The sequence below is a fragment of the Equus przewalskii genome, chromosome X (genome assembly GCF_037783145.1).
Source record: "Equus przewalskii isolate Varuska chromosome X, EquPr2, whole genome shotgun sequence".
NCBI classification, from domain to species: Eukaryota; Metazoa; Chordata; class Mammalia; order Perissodactyla; family Equidae; genus Equus; species Equus przewalskii.
In genome coordinates, this window is record NC_091863.1 from 106,226,106 (window position 1) to 106,245,018 (window position 18,913).

At 39.8% G+C, this 18,913-nt stretch overlaps 1 protein-coding gene across 3 annotated transcripts; it reads right to left on the reverse strand.

The window, feature by feature from the left end:
• Nucleotides 1–1,840: 1,840 nt before the first annotated feature.
• On the reverse strand, nucleotides 1,841–17,852 carry RAP2C (RAP2C, member of RAS oncogene family). 3 transcript variants are annotated; one of them, XM_070604969.1, is made up of 4 exons: nucleotides 17,714–17,852; nucleotides 15,428–16,182; nucleotides 12,565–12,877; nucleotides 1,841–4,350 (listed from the first exon to the last, which is right to left on the reverse strand). In XM_070604969.1, the coding sequence occupies exons 2-3, from the start codon at nucleotides 15,698–15,700 to the stop codon at nucleotides 12,599–12,601; spliced, it is 552 nt and encodes a 183-aa protein (XP_070461070.1). In that variant the 5' UTR covers nucleotides 15,701–16,182; nucleotides 17,714–17,852; the 3' UTR covers nucleotides 1,841–4,350; nucleotides 12,565–12,598. The 3 variants fall into 3 exon arrangements, with proteins under 3 accessions (XP_070461070.1, XP_070461071.1, XP_070461069.1); XM_070604970.1 differs by lacking the exon at nucleotides 17,714–17,852 and adding an exon at nucleotides 16,467–16,591; XM_070604968.1 differs by lacking the exon at nucleotides 17,714–17,852 and adding an exon at nucleotides 16,267–16,425.
• Nucleotides 17,853–18,913: the final 1,061 nt, after the last annotated feature.

Here is an 18,913-nt window from a genome sequence, read left to right on the forward strand (position 1 = left end):
ATAATGCACTGGAGATAAGCACTGAGGATGGGGAGGTGACGGGCAAAGCCCTACCTTGAAGGAGCTCACAGTCTATGGGAGAAAACTCACAAATTATAATACAATGGCAGGACCATTGAGGTTGGGAGTGAGGCAGCCTGCGCCATAGAGAGTAACACCTATAAGCACAGGAGTAGTGTCTCTTTGCTGACAAAACATATGTCTGGGATCAGCTGCACTCCTGGTCCTCCATTCAAACTATAAGTTTAGGGAGAAAAAAAGGTGCAGCTGAGCTCTGCAATGGATTCAGGATACAGCTGCTAAATCTAACTACAGTTGTTTTGGCACTGCTAACTGGACTGGATTTTGCCTGGCAGCCAAATGCTGCCAAATCCTGATTTAAGACATTGCCTTTCCAAAGAAAAATAGTTATAATGAAAATAGCTTATGTCTTACACAAACTCTTAGCAATATAACAAACACATTACCTTTAAATAGGACCCATAGTATTTTGTTACCTATGGACTGTCACACTGACTTAAGACAGCTGTTTCTTGCTGTGTGGCTTTTACCTTGTTTCCATGAGCTTTATAATTTTAATAGCACCCATTTGACTCATCCAATAATGAATTTATTTCAAAATTTGTCAAGTAGACCCTTTCTCAACATTTTAATCGTTTGATCTTGCCTTTAAGATCTTAAGTCACAACTTTCCTGAGCCTTGGTTTCATCAATAAAATGGAGACAGTAAGTCCAAACCACCACATAGCACTAAGGTTCTAATGAGATAGATACATGCGAAAGTAGGAGCTTATCTGAAAAACTGCCCCTGCTTTAAATCTGAACAAGAAGTCTTACAGCCTTGGATCTTGACCCCAGGCTGCTATATCCTGGAGAAGGGTGAAGACTAGATGAAGTTTTCTCCCCAGATAAGAACAACATGAGGAGGGCAGAGACGGGGAAGAGATAAAGGTGATGCAGCTGTGACAGCTGGTATCCAACACTGATTGGCTCATCAGGCTAGTATCCCTTAGCTCTCACCCTCTCCCTCTGTTATTCACTTGGTTACAAATGCTGACCTTGCTGGATGAAGAGGGGGAGGACCCTGAAATCATGAGTGCCTCCACTGTAGAAAAGGGTTTTTGGACTTCAAGGACAGCATCTAGTACAGCATATATGGGGTGTCTGGAGCCCAACTAAAAAACAAAAATCAATGGTAATAAACAATAAGATGTTTTCTGTATGCTATGACACAGCTATATAAACCTCCCCATTTTTACAATTTTTTTTAAAAGTCCAGTTCCTCTATGTCTGGACAGAAAGAACTGTTCACCTTCACAGGAAAGATTATGGGTTTAAAAAACATTGAGGTTAAGAAAATCTATTCAGTTCAACCAATTAAAAATATGGAGTTAGTGAATTGAAGTGACTGGCAAAACCTTTCACTAGATAAAGTGATAACTTAATTGTGTTGAATTTTCTTAATTCATTATTTCAAAATTTAATTATATTGCTTAACACTGTCTGAAAGCTCCTATCCATGGACAATTTGGGCCACTCTCTTCATATGGGACAAGTCATATGTTATTCTTTTTTTACTCATTATTTATAATCTCTAATTTATTTATAAGTTATTCAATTGATTAAATATTACATTTTAGGATATATCCATTTCTCCCCACATATGGCAGAAGGGTGAATAAAGACACAAGTGAATGTTTACCTTCTTTAAACATGTACTACAACACAGATTATCATTTTGGTAAAAAGTTATGACTTTCACTTATGAGAAAGAGATTTACGAGTTAGCAAATCTAGAACAAATGGTAATTCACCAAATAATTCAAGAGAACAACCTCAGTAATACAGATGTCTATTTTATTAAAAAAGTTACAAACAGGTGGACTGCAGGATCGTCTTACAAAATGACAAGAATGAAATCTATTGGAAAAATTTTACTTTTACAAATCTTTATAGGTCATTGTTCAATGTTTGTACTTGTTATTCGAGATTTTTTACCTTTCATTGATAAAGTTACAGTACATTAGATCCATGATAATAGGTTACATGATTTTATTTGCAGAGCCCTACTGCAGTGATTTGAACAACTCCTAAACAGATGCCATAGTAAAGACAAGACATATATTGCATTTAATATTAATTTATTATCCTAATAAGCAACTTGACATGCAATCTATTGTGGAAGCTAAAATAACTTTTGGTCCCTTTTCTTAAAATGTGCTGGAGAAACCACCTTTAATCACTTTCCCCTGATTCCTGTGATCCTAAGTGAATTCAAGTTAAATTTGCTGCTGAGGTCAGTGACAGAGAGAGAGACAGAGAGAGAGACAGAGAGAGAGAATGAGAACTGTCGGTAAGAAAGAAACACTGTATAAAAAAATGTATCTGCAGAAAATTTAAATCATCATGAATTATTTGATTCCTTTAAAATTTCACACAGCTGATAATGATGAACCATGATCACTTAACCGACTTTGAACTGAGTGTTTGGTTTTAAGTTTGGTATTAAAGTGCAAACTTAAGTATTCATTTCAAGCAGTTTATAAATAAGGAACAATGTTTCAATTGCCTCCACCCTTACAATCTCACCACAAAATTCAAAATCTAAGATCAAGAGTTCACTTTGAGGGAATTTGATCAGGAATCAAATGCAACACGATTTAAAAAAAGGAAATCAAAGTTTAACCAATTTCTACACAATAATTCATGGTCATGCTGACCAATAAATCACATGAATGTAGATATCACTTTATTTGAACATCACACACAATATAAATTTAAAATTGCCACACCCTTCCATAAACCATCACTGCATATATTAGAGCTTTCCTTGACAAAGTTATTGAGCTATTATTGTAGATTAAAAGCATAGTTTTGGTTTTTCGTTTTGTTTTATTTAGAAGCATGTTCAAATGACTAAAGCTGGGCTCCTAAAATCGAGAACTTTGGTGCAGTAGGTGAGCTGCAGTTACTAACTTCTGCAAATTAAAAGCAGGCGACTAACCAAATAAAAAACCAACAACAAAATACTGTCAAATTTACAAAATTTAAAAATCATTGCTAGAAAAAGCGCTCATTGTCATGATGTTAAAACTGAACCAAAAGATTACTCTTTATAAGTTTCCTTTCCGTTTCTATACCTGTGTTACTGTTAAAATGTTCAAGTATTCAGACAAAATGTGCTGATTAGGTAAACAACATGGAAGGCAATGGCTATTAGAAGCACATTTGAAAAAGAAAAACAAACAAAAACAAAAACAAAAAATAAAAGCCCAGAGACTTGGCGCTATCCTCCTTCCTGTTACACAGATTTTTTGTCTCTACTACAAACATGCTTCTTGAGAAATAACTAAAAAGCAATTGTGATAGTGCAAGAAAACTTTAACAAATATTGCTTTAAACTATTATTCAGAAAGACAAATATTAAGAACTAGAAAGTGTATATGATTTTATTTGAATTCAATTTTACATGTGCAGAAGTCTACTAGATGTCAATTACAAGCCTGACTGGCAAAGCTGAGCTATCTCTGTTTGGGTATACAATTAATTTACCATGGATACAATATCCCTTTTCAAAGGCATTGCTAAGTAGGTCATAACTAAATTTAGAACTTCACAGAAAGGAAAATGTTACTGCTGCAATTTGATGCCGTAAATGAGATTAACACATGTGAAAACCTAATGGAATCAAACGCTTAACTCTTCAGCTAAACGTGCTACAATTTGAAATATCAATTGTAACTTTCAGAACATGTTAATTACAAAAAACACATCACAAACTACACTTGAAGAAAAGGGATATTCCATCCACACAGGTAAATTATGATCTTTAGTTTCTTTTTACAACACTGCCACACGTAAACAAAGTCTCAAAGTATTAACCAACCATTTAAAGGAGAAAGATTTTACAAATAGAATGAAGCACTGGTGCGAGGTAATATACAGAAGTAACCATTTGTTTAAGGCTCAATTTTTTCTCCATTATCACTTTCTTTTAAAAGGCATTGAGTAGGTAATACTGAGTTTGAGTATTTAATAAATACAAGTTGAGAAACTGATTAAAGAAATCAATTAAAATATTAAAAATTAATTCTTGCATATTAGCCATCAATAAGAACTTAGAAAGCTACAAAAGGACTGATTGATAAAGAACAGATTTTAAACGTATGGTAAACGTGCTAAGCATTCCCGTTTAAGGTCGATGGAGCTTGAAGGCCAAAGACCTTATGCACTTAATTAGATGTATGGCAACATGCTGTAAGAGAGACAGGTTTACCAAGGCTCAGTTCTGCAACCCAGGTTGTAAAGTTCTCCAAAGCAGCATCTGTGCAAATTTCCTCTGAGTTTTATCTGCAATTAAGATAAAAATGTCATAAAAACGTAGAAATAAAGATTACAGTTTAAAATGACAACGCTGACAACAGATCTATATACATATGGAAGTTGTACCAGAATAACGATCTTTAGATGGAATTTCACTGTGTTCCCCATCAGTTTAAATTAAAAAGTAATTTTCTGTCGTCCAAAAAAGTCATTAGAAACTGTAATGATGCATCGGATACAATATACTGTGTGTAACTACTCTGGTTTATTTTTTAAAATATTATTAGACTTTATACAATATTAAAACTGCTCTTACTTTAAAAGATCTTACAGTATAAAAGTAGCAGATGTTACTTCTACTTTGAATTTGATCTCTTCATATTTTTAATGGGAAATTGTATTAGAATTAAATGCATATTAATTATGAGCTAACTTGACAGTATGCAAAACTTTTTGAAAATTTAGCTTTTCTTGAGAATTTAAAATAAGAAAATGTAATTCCGTCAAGATCTAGCTACTGAGCGTCTGCTAGGTGCCCTGACTTGGGTTAGATATTAGGTGACAACAGCAGTTCACATTTCCCACTCCGGTCTGCCCTTTTGTGGACATCCTCCCCACCACGGGAACTGGTGGGATTAGGATTTCTCAGTCTCTGCTCCTACATCTGATAGACTTCCGCCCTTCTAATTAATACCAAGGAAAAAGATCTGTCTACTCCCACACCATGTCCTTTCATTGCGCTGGATCATCCAATAGCTTCTAGGGGAGTGGAATTATATATATTTTTAATATAAAAGATAAAAATTGTTAAATAAAGCCAGAAACGAAGGATAGAATTGCAACCATGAAAAAATGCCAAGTGAAACCAATTTAAGATCATCTGAGGGCTCTATGTTTATGCATGCCTAATTTTAATTTCATTTGACAGCGCCACTTCTACAGTGTCCCAAAGAGCCTGCAAGAACTCTTTATTAGCAGCTCTATCATAAAAATGATTACTTTTAAATAACATCTCTCCACTCACTATTATTGAAATTCTGCCACCTAAACACATTAGGAAAAAGAGAACAAAAGTTTGCCTCTTTGGAAATTATTATAGAGACATTTTTCTTCCTATTAAAATTAAAACTTTATTGCATTAATAGGAATTGCTAATTAGGACACTGGTTATTTTAGCTTGGGCAAGTCCTCATCACTAAAACAAGGATAAAAATTCTTTCCTCACAGGGTTGTGGTAAATATCGCATAAGGTAACATGTGAAAGTACCTTATAAAGTATGCAAATGTCAGGTATTTTTTTCATTTCCCAACTATGTTATAAATTTCTAGAAGACCAGGATTATGTCTTTAATATCCAGACTAAAGATCTTTATACTCTCTTTAGTCTTATTTGAACTTTTATACCTATTTGAACACAACAGTATTTCATTATATTTGCAATTCATTGTGAAGACTTTTCAGTAATGCAGACTAGAATTTCCTTAATTAATTTGAATAAGTTTGCAATAAATTTTAATCCAAATTTTTCAAAATAGTTTGAGATTCTGAAATATGATGTCTGTTAAATAGTGAAGACTTATAATATGTGATGATTTAATAGTTCAGGCATTCTCTGAAATCAAATTGAGGAAGTAGTAATTATTTACTTCTAGCCAAAATAAACACTAAGAATACAAACCAGCTTATTAACCATAATCTACATTAAATAAAAGGTGATACATATGCATTATTTCCCACCCTCTAAAACAACCTGGTTAACATTTGGTCCATCTATACTCCGAAACACAATGACAACACTTCAGTGAAATCAAGAGAAATAGATAAATCCCGGGTCAGACTCAACAATATTAGTATGAGGCTTACCATTAAACAAATGAAGTGTTAATATCAGCTACTTTTCAACAGAGTAATAAACTTTCATTCTCTGAAGTAATAAATCCTGAAGCAAACGCTTGCATTAAGCAAAAAGGACAGTCTCTCCCAGATTTGAATTTCACAGAATGCGAAATGTAAATGTTATTGCTCCACACTGTGACAGAAAAATTTTCAGTGTACTAACAACTCTCATTCATTTAAAAAACATTCCAGAAGCTTTAAAGGCTGCTGGTCAAACTCATATTTTTTAACTCCCAGGATATCACATCCGGACACACTGCAAAAGTCTAACTCACTGCTTGTGAGACAGAACACGAGTGATCCTTGTCCTCACTCTCACGCTTCCAGCAAGACACCGAACAAATCTTAACTCTAGAAGCTTCTGCTCAAACTCTTGCTTAAATGGTCTTTTTTCTAATTCGATTTTGTTATGGAAGAGTACAAAAAAAAGTCCCAAGCAACAGTCCAAACCTTTTGCTCAGGAAATTATGAAATAGGATCTCCCAAGTGGGGTAAATTGGTACACAAGAGCACCAAACACAGAATCGAAAGAAGAAAGATCATTATTTATGTCAGCATGAAAAAAAAGGGAGATTCTGGATTCAAGACTAGCACATCATTTCATGTGGCAGCAGAATGCCTGGGATGTTAACAAAGGCTCCTGAAAGGCTTAGCAGTTTATGAATGTCTTTTGCTTAGCTAGATTTACCATTTCTAAACACAATGGTACTTACTAGCATTCTTTTTAGCAAATATAAATGTGCAGTCATAATCAATTTTAATTTTTTTCCAGTTTTAGATGTAATATTCTGGTGATTTAATCAAAGGAACTTTTTCAAAAATGAATTTCCCTTCACACTTTTTACTTGGCATTTTCATATCCAAGTAAAATATTAGTTACATTAGCAAATCACTAGGCTAGAATTCTGTTGATAGAGGTTACATTTTTGTGAAATATCTTTTCTCTATTCTAATTTGCATAATTCTCATGAAGCCTATTGGGGGGTAGAGTGGGAGAAATAGGTTACTAAAAGTGCTCACCTGTCAAACATTAAACACAGAGAGCAAAAGCTGACCTTATGGCATAGAATCCCTGAATGGAAGTGGAAGCATGCTTTAAGGAAAACGCACGCCCTAGATGTTTATGGTGAACCCAGGGTAGAAAGGATAAGCTATTTTTCTTATGTCCGAGACCTAAAATCTCTCTAAGTTTAAATTAATATGATGAGTTCCATTCTGAAATCTCAAATAGTACGACCGTGTCCACCGATAATAAGCAGCCCTGTGAGCCCAATGATCTGACCCCAGGGGCTAGCTTTGAATTAAGACCAGGTAGGGTACTGCTCCCCTCAACCCTAAATTGCTTTTTCTGAATCCAATATTACTAAGACTGTGGATAATCAAAGGAATTTGGGAGTATGTTTTTGATAAGTTTTTCCAACGGCTGACAGGATTTAAGTTTTTCTTAGTGCTATTATCTTCTGGATTTTAGAATTCCACTGAGAAGCAATCCCACAAGGAGACTCTTTCCTGTAGTATGGCTAGAATACTTCCTCAGTGGCAATTCTCCAACTCCGTGATGCAATTTTTGTTAATTCTACTGATGGTTCATTCTAAGCCAGAGAGGTAATGGAGTAAAACTGAATGGCTCATATGCATTTCATTCTGTAATAAAAGCCTAATCTTGAGGTTAAAAGGAAGCAATTAGAGAGAGAACAGATATACAAAGAGTCATTCCAATCACCAGACACCTCCACACCCAGAGCAGGTCTAACTAGGCACCTATCCACTCTGAACAGTGCCAAACCACGAACCTGGTGGGGTCAGTGACGGTCTGGGAGAATCAGGGGGACAGAAGGGACAAGGCAACTCTGTTCTGCCCTTTGACCCCAGGTCCACTGCAGGTCTTCGTGGTACACTCTCCCCTCAAAGTATGCTCTTCTCTCCATTCAGGGCCGCTGGCTCCCTTTTGGCTCAGCATGTGAACTAGTTGACAAATGAGCATTTAAAATAAACTATTTTCCCCACTTAAAGTGATATGCAAAATAGGGCAGGGAAAAAAAGGAAGTATCTATCTAAACTGTAACTTCTGTAACAGAATTCCACCCTAGTGTTTTACTGATATGATTAATATTTAACTTGGATAAGAAAATGCCAGCATATTAAAGTACACGATGTGATTTAATTTTCATGATTTTCCCCTCACATTTGCTGAGTCCCTGGCATATCATATCTAATTAAAAGCTGGAGAAAAAGATTAGAAACAATTCGGATCCCACATTTTTATTTTGAAAAATCCTGAAAATGCTAATCAATTCCATTGTGTTTTAGAAATACTAAGGCCAGCTAGACTAAAATGACATTCATAGATGGTTCAGCCTTTCAGAAGCCTTTGTTAACATCCCAGGCACTCTACTGCCACGTGAAATGATGTGCTAGTCTTGAATCAAGAATCTCCCTTTTTCTTCAGGCTGACATATAATGAACTGAGGCTGACATAAATAATGATCTTTGTTCTCTCAGTTTGAGTCCTGGTGTTGGGCACTCTTTTGCACCATTTACTTTCGTTGGGAGAATCCGTTCCATAATCCACAGATTGACACAGGGTAAAACCTTGCAGAAGACCTTCAAACCACAGTGAAGAACACCTTTTACACTCCTGGTTTTTTTTTTTTTTTTTTGTAACTTTCATCAATACTGGGCTAAGATAAAGAAATTCTTGAAAAATAATCTTTAAAAAATTTCTATTTGCCAAAAGGGTATTTACCAAACTGTCACACTTCAGGGATAACTTCACTGCACTTCCCACCCTCTTTTCAGGGAATCAGCAGAATATTTTAGACTTTTATCTTGCTCGTTTTTGGCATTCCCTCTATTTAGAATCACCTCTCCCCGTCCCCCATCCCTGCAAATCCTACCCATTCTTCAACGCCTGATTCAAATGGTACTGCTCCTCAATTCCTCTAACTCAGTGGGTCTTAGCCAGGAGACATTTTGGCCCCCAGGAGGCATTTAGCAATGTCTGGAGATATTCCTGTTCATCACAACTGGGGGGCAAGGGGAATGCTACTGGCCTCTAGTGCGTAGAGGCCGGGGATGCTGCTAAACATCCTACAATGCACAGGACAGCTCCACAACAAGGAGCCCAGAATATTGAGAAACTTGCTCTGACTGGATGTGGTCTTTCCTTTCCCTGAACCCCCACAGCACTGTGATTTACTTCTTTTATAGTATTATGAGATTATTAACAAAACACCCATCCTTCTCAACAACAGTATACCAAAACAGCCAAGTGTCAATTATGTACACCAATACAGAGGAGCTATGATGTAGTTAATACAACCAAAACACAGCTGCAACACTGACCTGGGTTTCTACGATACTGCTGCTGCGCAGTAAAAGAAGTCCTTCAAAGCACTTGATGGCAGGCTCCTCAGGTCAGTAAGGAAACCAGTCACGAAAGCAGCACATAAAGAATCTGGCCTTGCTTCCAAGCTTACACTAAGATTACTGCCAGTGGGAGGGGGAAAGCTGAGGAAACCATCCTGGCAGCCATGCAAATAAACAGGTGTTGGGCAAGAGACTGGTGACCCAAATTGCAGGGTGCTAAGAAATACATGTGAGAAATTATCAGAAGCAATTCTTAGAGTATTAATAAATTTTCCCTTTCAATTAAGAGCTACCAATTTACAGTAATCACAGACTTCTGACTTATTTGAGTCTTATTATTGCTAACTTGGACAAGGGACTCTTCTAAATATTAAGGTCAAACATTTCTCAAATCACCTTTACTTGAAGTTTTATCTTCAATCTAGATCTAGCACTGACAGACTTCAGAGCTCCATGACTCAAGCTACAGGATTCAGAATCCATCACCTACTTTTTTAGATAAATAGTAAGCACAACCACAAACGTTACAGGCCTCAGATTACAGATTCTCAAACACATCAGTTTCATCTTATTTGACGTCAGGAAAAAAAAACCCCTGTAGATAGGGTGCTTTATTCTAAAAGATCTTGGTCAGGGAACTCCCTTTAATATTTTCAGAAATTCAGCTGATTAGATATTTTATTTCAAGGCTCATACCTTCAATTGCACACTCTGCTTACCAAAATAAAAACCAAACAAAAAACTACACAGGTAACTTGACCCATTATTATAAAAAATGAGCAATCATCGGTATTAATATTTTCTGATTTTCAGTACATTACTTAACAAAAAATGTAAACATAGTTGGCTTGAGATATAAAAAAAAAAATCTATTTACTCATTCCTGTAGGTAACCAAATGGATTACAAGTAATTAAATCACAAAAGTTGCAAAATGAAATAAACTCAGAAATAACTCAGAATAAGAAAGACTTAAAAATAGCTTTAGAAATTATCCATTTTTCAATTTGACTGAGACATTTGGCCCTCTACATGTATGAGATCAATTTTATTCTGTTTACTTCCTATAGATGTCTACATTAATGATGGAAAGAAAACTGGGAACATTTCGTGGGAGCCAGTTTCTTGTGTGTGTGTGTGTGTGTGTGTGTGTGTGTGTGAGGAAGATTGGCCCTGAGCTAATATCTGTTGCCAATCTTCCTCTTTTTGCTTGAGGAAGACTGTCACTAAGCTAACATCTGTGCCAATCTTCCTCTATTTGGTATGTGGGACACCACCACAGCATGGCTTGATGAACCACTGATGTGTAGGTCCACACCCGGGATCCGAACCCATGAACACTGGGCCACCAAAGCGGAGCGTGCAAACTTCACCACCATGCCACTGGGCCAGCCCCTGGTTAATTTTTTATGAAGATGATAAAACTAACATGTGTACACTTATGTCACTTGTCTAGTTAAAAGTATCAGACAGAAAAAGAGCACAATGGTAAAGATGCAATCACCACACAGAACTTGGTCAAATATGAAGCTGGCTTAAAATTTAAGAAGAGAGACTGTGGAAGCAAGAACATGGGACTCAATCACCTACTTATATGCAAGAACATATGCCTGTTCCTGCCTCAAAAGACTATACGCAAGTGCGACGCCATCAACAAAACATATGCTGGACTACAGTCTGAACAGTGACATTATAAGATAACAGCTGTAGCTAGGTATAAGAAAATAAATGGGTTTTCATCACATTCTGGTATGCTAAAAAGCTGATGAGTGAAAGCATTTTGAATAAAGCATTGTTGATATCCTTCATTTTCAAAGATGACACTACCTGACAAGAGATCTTGTCTGAAAAGATAAATTAGGGACCGTTAGTCTTTTCTCCAGGGAGCACATACAAAGCCAGACCTTTGATTGGGAATCATCGCTGAGATGTGAAATGCCTGTTGCCATTTGCAACACTGCCTCCTAGACTTGAGGTCCGTCTTGGCTCAGAACAATCAATTCCGTTCCTGATACCGTCAGGCTAGTCTGGAATTTGCTGTGGCTTCAGGCATCCAGAATATTGGTTGTTTTATCTTATTATCTAAGTGTTACTAAGTGACAGTATCTGCCCAATTATAATCTAGATTAAAAGATCATGATATGAATAAAATAATCTCATTTTAAATGCTCAGTAAGTTTTACATAATCTTACTTTTTCAAAAACTCATTCATTTAAAAATCTTTTATTAAATTATCATTTAACTCAATGAAAGGTTTGAAGCTTTTGTTATTGTTCTTATTAAGTCCGTTATTTATTAAACCGAATAGAAATGTTTCCTGGGCACTTGGGATTGTCCCTTCTAACACACCACAGATGATTTTAACAGATTCTCATTTGGATCATATATTCATAAGGAAGTCAAGGTACATTGTGGCACTATAATTTGTTACTATCAGAGGTCACTTAAGTCCCTCAAGTGCAAGGTCCAGATGAACTCGATTAAATAGTCGTCCTGTTAAATCAAGCACTTGGGTGATTAGTAAACTGATGATTTTAATTATAGTAGCTCTCTAGCCCAAGATAGAAAAGCAGAGAAAACACAGAACTAATCATCTTCTGAAATCATTGTTGAATGCTCTCCTGTGCACATTGGACGCTGAATCACCATAACAGGGAAAAGGAGGATTATCCCCTAACTCAGCCCACCCCAAAAGAATGCTATCAGTCAAGCAGAGAGAGAAGAACAGTAATTCACTTTAAAAAATAAATCTTGTCGATGGGAATACAGGCAATTTCTTACCTTCCTTTCGCTTATCCGTATTTTTTTGATTTTCCACGCTGAATGTTGAGTATTTTGGGCTAAGGGAAATGTTATTTTAAAAATAAAGTAAGAAATTTAAGGTAGCTTAATGTGTACTGATATTGACCAGTTTTGTGTCATACTTGGTGGAAAGCAAAACACTCTCTGGCTCATAAAGTTCCATCAACAACTAACCTGCTCGGTATGGCCATGATTGAGGTTATCTTTTTTACTGGACGACGCAAGTTGTACAACACTGATCTTGCTTCTCCGGCAGGGATGAATAGTTCATTTGCCTGACGATCTCAGCAAAAAGTTCATCCACCATTGATTTACTTTTTGCCGATGTCTCCATGAAAGGACAGCCCCATTCTTGAGCCAGAGCTCTGCCTTCTGAAGACATAACCTCTCTTTCTGGTTCCAGATCCACTTTATTTCCTACTAGGATTAGTGGGACTTTTTCATATCTCTTCACTCTGACAATCTGATCTCTCATTGGCTTGATATCCTGTCCAAACAATCACAAAGAGAAAGAAAAACATTATGCTGTTTGCATAACCACAACAGAAGTATTACCATCTCACAAGAAGTCATCCTCAATGAGTACAGAAAGCTGAATCCAAAATAAAACCACACAGCCAAATAGGGAAGACATCATTTTCTCCATTGAAGTCGGAACTAGACCATTTCCACAGACTACCTCTGCAGGGTTTCTGTCAAGAATGTCAAATGTAGGTTGCACACTAACCTTAGGACTCATTGAATCATTTCTTTCCCCTAGTCTATACTGATTTTAAAAGCAAGTTCCCAAATACGATGAATCCATTTGTACATAAGGGTTGTGGCCATCTCCTTTAACCTGCTGGCTTGTCACCACTCCTTGTGACACCTGTTATCCTAGCACAGGATTGCGGCATCTATGCATTCCGGGCATCTATGCATTCCTGGCATCTATGCATTCCTAGCCATTCAGCAGGAGCGCTCGAGGGAAAGGGTTTGAGGTGGGAACAAAAACACTGTGCTGTGCCTAAAAGACCAAAGTTAAAAACAGATTCATACACTTCAATGTTTCATTTTAAATGTAATGGTACATCTTTATCTCAGTAAAATCAAACACCTTAAAATACACTTAAATACCCTAGAAACTATTGTAACAGGGAGCAGCTCCTGGGAGGGACAATGTATACTTTTCTTTGAAGGAGTCATACTTTTCTTTGCCTGCGTTCAGTTTTACAATTTGGATTTTCTCCCGAGTGTATTACTTTTTCTAAGTAATTACAATTCATTACAAAAGATAAGAGCCTTAGCAATTCTCTATTAGCATCAACTCTGGGGGAGGGGAGTACTGATTTAAGACAGTACTATAGATTTAATCGTAACATTAAAATTTTTAAAAATGTTTGATAACTTAAGAGGTTTGACTTAAATATAAACCCTGTTTAATTTGAAGAGTGACAGTAAGCAGAATATTCACAAGCAGGATGAAGGAAAAACGGGACTGCAGAAATTTACAAAAACATAGTTATTTGATATTTGCAACATTCTTTTACATCATGTATCAATTCAGTTTTCTAGGTTAAGCTTCTTTTCCCTGTGTCCTTATGGAAACACAGGTTCAGCGGAGAATCTAAATTTATGGCATTGGGGCTTCAAAGAGTTTAAGCCTCTGTTGAAATAATGGCAGTTTTTCACTCCCTATTTATGTCTACAACAGAAGTAGATATAATGGAAATCTTATGAAAAACCTTTCAAAAGACTTTCAGCCTCAAGAGAGTCAGCTAATAGAATAAGAGATCTCTGGAGGAGCCTTTAGAAAGAAAATGCCTGTCAAAGAGAACCTTTAGGACTCTGGGACTTTCTGGGGGAAAATGCTTTCATGATACTATTGCTTTGGAATTTCAGCCTACATAAAACGAACTTCAGTTTGCTCACAATAACTTTGATTCATTTACTCAGAGCTTATTATCTTTAAAAGAAAAAAAAATCCTGAAGTTGCTTCATCAAGTTACTGGAAAAGTTCACTGTAGTACTTTAATTTAAAATAGTAAAAAAAAAAAAAAAAGTGGAATTAGCACATTGGATTGGCTGAAGCACTTAATGTCTCTTAAGTAAGCAACATTAAGTGCATACCTTTAAATGCAGAAAAAATATCCATTTCCTAAATCAATGGAGGTCAATATAATGGGTCAATATGAGGTTATTTATTTTCAAAGAATAAATAGCAACGTTTATTGCCTCTCTTAAAATAATGTTAAACCTTCAGTCTGTCTCCCAATGAAGGACAGGACAGCTTTTCCAAAGAAACTGGACCACCTCCAGTTTGGCCACCCACCCGGGGTTAGAAATCGGCGCTTGCTCAATGTTCCCAGATCCTCATATTTTCTATAAAAATAGCCAATGTTATCAGAAACAATTTGGATCAACTGAAGAAAAGGAGAACCATTCTAAATTTTTGTTGGTTCTTAATTCTAGGTACTAGTCTTTTCAACTCACAACTTTTCCTTCACCCGCCCCAAGCAAGTAAGTAAAATGCCCAGAAGGCAGGTCTTGAGTTCTTCACGGTGCAGCATTCAGATTTATGAATCTGGCTGAGAAACTTGGGTGAGAACAGAGAGGGGGAGGAGGAACAAGCAGACACAGAGGAGTTGTCTGTGCAACAGCTAATCGGCTCCAAATCACTGTCCTTCCAAAGTGCTCTATTTACCCGACGTTATCTGTTAAATGTCGTTTTGTTGAGTACATTAATCGATACTTGTTGAATTGAACAAGCAACTTCAGAAGGTTCTAGTCCAGGCTAAATAGACACAGACTGACCTATTTCTTTTTCACTTTTCTCTGACTTAAAAATAACTTTAAAATATTTGTTGACGGTTGTGACTTCAGTACTCTCTATAGAAACCACCCGATACTTTTCCGTGCCAGGAGTAACCTCAAAAATGCACCATGTCTAACTTTCAGAAGCAAAACATAGTCATTAACGCACGGCTCAGGCAAACCAGAAGTAAACGTCGGATTACCACACCCCTTTCTAACAAATTACAAGACTTGGTTCGGTTACCTGAAAAGACTGCTGATTAACCAGACTATAAACCAGGATGAAACCTTGACCGTTTTTGATGTAGAGATCTCTCATGGAAGCAAACTGCTCAGTTCCTGCGGTGTCCAGAATTTCCAGCACGGAGGGGGAAGAGTCCACTTCGATCTCTTTGCGGTAGAAATCTTCAATGGTGGGGTCATATTTCTCAATGAAAGTCCCGGTGACAAACTGCACAGTAAGGGCGGATTTGCCAACCCCGCCGCTCCCTAACACCACTACCTTGTATTCCCTCATGAGGCTCACCTTCACCGACTCCTACCCGAGGGAGGGAAGAGCACACCCGCTCGCTGCAGCGGCCGGGAGGCGGAAGGTGGGCGGAAATGGGCGAAGCGGGGAGGGATCGCGGAGCAGCCGGCGAGGGCCCGGCGGGGAAGAAGAGGAAGTTGCGGCGGGGGAGGGGAAGAGCGGAGAGTCGGCGGGGTGGGGAGGCGCCGCGATGCCCTTCCTATAGGAGCCCAGGCCCGGGCGGGGGGCGCGGGGAGGAGGGCGCCGCGCCGCTCAGCGAGGGGGGAGGCGAGACGCGCCCCCGGAGGGAGGGGGGCGCAGCGCGGGGCCCGCGGGCTGCCCGGCGCCCCTCCCCCGCCCTGCACACAAAGGGGCCCCGGGACCCCGCTTCCTGCTCGGGACGCCGAGCCGGCCCAGGCCTGCGGGCTCCGCTCCAGTCGCTGCCGCCCGGGCGGGGCTCTGCGCCGCGGCTGCCGCGGGCGTCGTCCGGCCTGTGAGGGGCGAGAGGGGCGCACGTTAGCCGCCGGACCCCGCCCCCACCGAGCGGCCCCGGCCGCGCCGCCCCCCGCTCCCACCTGGACCAGGCCGCCGCCCCCGCCCGGCCGCCGGGAGGCCGTCACGCCAAGGCCATGGCCAGCCGCCGCTCCGCCGTCTCAGCGCCGCGCTCGCACAGGGGAAGGGGCGGGGGCCGGCCGGCGGCGGCGGCCGCTGGCGCTGCGGGCGAACCTACCTATTTTTTGCCTCACCCACCCCCCCCCACCCCCCCAGCACACACCCGGAAGGGTTTCTCTGACACACTGGCTGAGGTGCCCCAGTTCCCCGAGACTGGACGCGATCACTTCCGGTGGGGAAAGTCCCACCTCTTGGGGGTGAGCCGGGTGGTGCGGGGCCGCGCCCTGCTGAGCGAGACGGCGGCGGACGGTGGCTGCGGACGGCTTCGGGTCCGGCCGACGGCCTTGGCGGAGGGCCTGTCTGCGAGCCGCCGGCGTCCTTCCTCTCCCCGCCCGCCCGCCAGTCCCACCCCCAAACCTCCGAAACCCCCCCTCATCTCAGGCGCCCCCAGCCCGGCCGAGGACTCGATCCGCTCGTTGGCCGGTGCAGCACCGCCAGCAATAATCTAACGACCGGGAGAACGCCAGACATTCCTGGACTAGAAGAGGCAGGGAAAATAAAACAGCCAAGAAAGTTTATTCTCTTTGTTGGTATTTCTTCCACTTGATATTTTTCTAGGAGACGCGTGCAAACTACCCTCACACTTTCCTATCGCTCTGATTTCCTACGTGGCGTGTTTTACTTAGCTGTCCCCAACAAATAATTAAACACACACACAGTACTTTTATCATCTGGCAAATCTGCCTTGCCTCCACCAGCAAATGCCAAAGTCACTCCTTTTCTTTCTTAACAGGATTAGAAAAAGACCCTGAGGTACTCTAACTCAGCTTTGCCCCTATTGGATTCCAACAATTACACAGCAGGAAAGGTGACTGACATTCAGGGAGGAGTTGATTGGACATTGTTTAGGCCTGCAGACCAACCTCCTCCAGTCTTTCATTATCTGCATGCACAGCAATTTGCATGGCTGGCTCCTCCACTTTAAAGTTTGTTTTCACAGCCATCCTTCACAGTCATTGAAATTCAAAAGCAAAGGACTCTAGTGTTAAACACTAAGCTTCTATTTTTAGATAAAATTGCTACTTCTTACATATCTTTCCCTCTGCTAACTTTCTATTTGTAAACTTCGTGTCAGATCCACAGGGCCCTAGGGCGAGACGGCTAGGTTATATTTTAGGCACGTCACTGCCTTTTTGATGCAAGTACGCACCCAGAAACCTGAGAGACTCCGTGGCCAGTCGAGTTAAATTTACTCCCAATTCCCTTACTTGCAATCCCTAATGGCCAGACTATGTAAAAAGAGATTTATTACCAAACCCAAATTGTTAGACATTAGAAAACAGGAAAATCACGGTAGTGTGAAGTTCCACTGTGTCTCTCTCTCCCTGAGTATTCCCCAATGTCACTTACAGTATCCGAAGGACAGTTTAGTTCAGCTTCTCCTCGGCCTAGGGCTGGTGCAATCTGTCCAGCGAAATCCCCAGCTCTGGCTCCAGCTGGCCCGAGTCCCGCCTGATATTTGAGGCACTGCCCTCTGCTGGAAGAGGTTTGGTCTATGAGTTATGAGTCTCCCCATAGGTCACTGCTCCTTCCACACGTGCTGTTGCCCGATTTGGAGCGCTGCTGCCCATCTCCCTGTCTAGCTGTCTCCAGACTGTCTGATGGGATCTACAGCCCTGCGCGAGCCCTGCTTGTAACTGACTCGGGAAATTCCTCTTCTGATCCAGCAATCAGTGTTGAGCAATTGTAGCAAGTCTCTGCTCTATTACTAAACTATCAAAATAGGGAGCTCTGCTTTTTGAGGTCGTCCCACCTGTTGGCAACTCCTATCTCTCCGAACGTGTTGGCCAAAGTGTTTTGGGGAGAGCTCTTCGGTTCTCCACACAGTGAAACGCACTCTCCCCTCGGTGCAGAGTCCTCTTGGGTCGCTCTCATTAACTACACGGTTGACAAATGTCACACTCAGTCTGAAGATCCTTCTAAACTTTCTTAGGTAGGGGATTCGTTACAGCAGCCTTTAGGAAAAAAAAAAACTGGAAGTACCTTAAATGTCCTTCAGTAGACGATTTAAAAAATAAGGTGTGTGTACATTCACAAACTGGGATACTCTGCAGTTACTAAGAGAAAAGGAGATTTGTAAGGGCTGATATGAAAAGATGGCCAAGATATACTGTAAAGCTGAAGAAAAGCAACATAACTGAACAAATATATAGTTGCTCCCATTTACGTAAAATATGTGGGAGTGTGCAATACATAGTTATATAGCCATTAAAACCTGAAACAAAGTCATGAATTATCAGTGAGGGGTATTATGAGAGGAATTTCATTTCTCCATATCAGTTTAATTTTTTTTTAAGATTTTATTTTTTCCTTTTTCTCCCCAAAGCCCCCCAGTACCTAGTTGTATATTCTTTGTTGTGGGTCCTTCTAGTTGTGGCATGTGGGACGCTGCCTCAGCGTGGTTTGATGAGCAGTGCCATGTCCGCGCCCAGGATTCAAACCAACAAAACACTGGGCCGCCTGCAGCGGAGCGCGGGAACTTAATCACTCGGCCACGGGGCCAGCCCCTCAGTTTAATTTTTAAACAATGATCAGGTATTATTGGGAAAA

Excerpts from the sequence above, each read along its gene's own strand:
- RAP2C (XM_070604969.1), bottom strand. The coding sequence starts at position 15,700 with ATGAGGGAATACAAGGTAGTGGTGTTAGGGAGCGGCGGGGTTGGCAAA. Across the intron at positions 12,878-15,427 it reads TTAATCAGCAGTCTTTTCAG|GATATCAAGCCAATGAGAGA; the intron begins GTAACCGAACCA and ends TTGTTTGGACAG.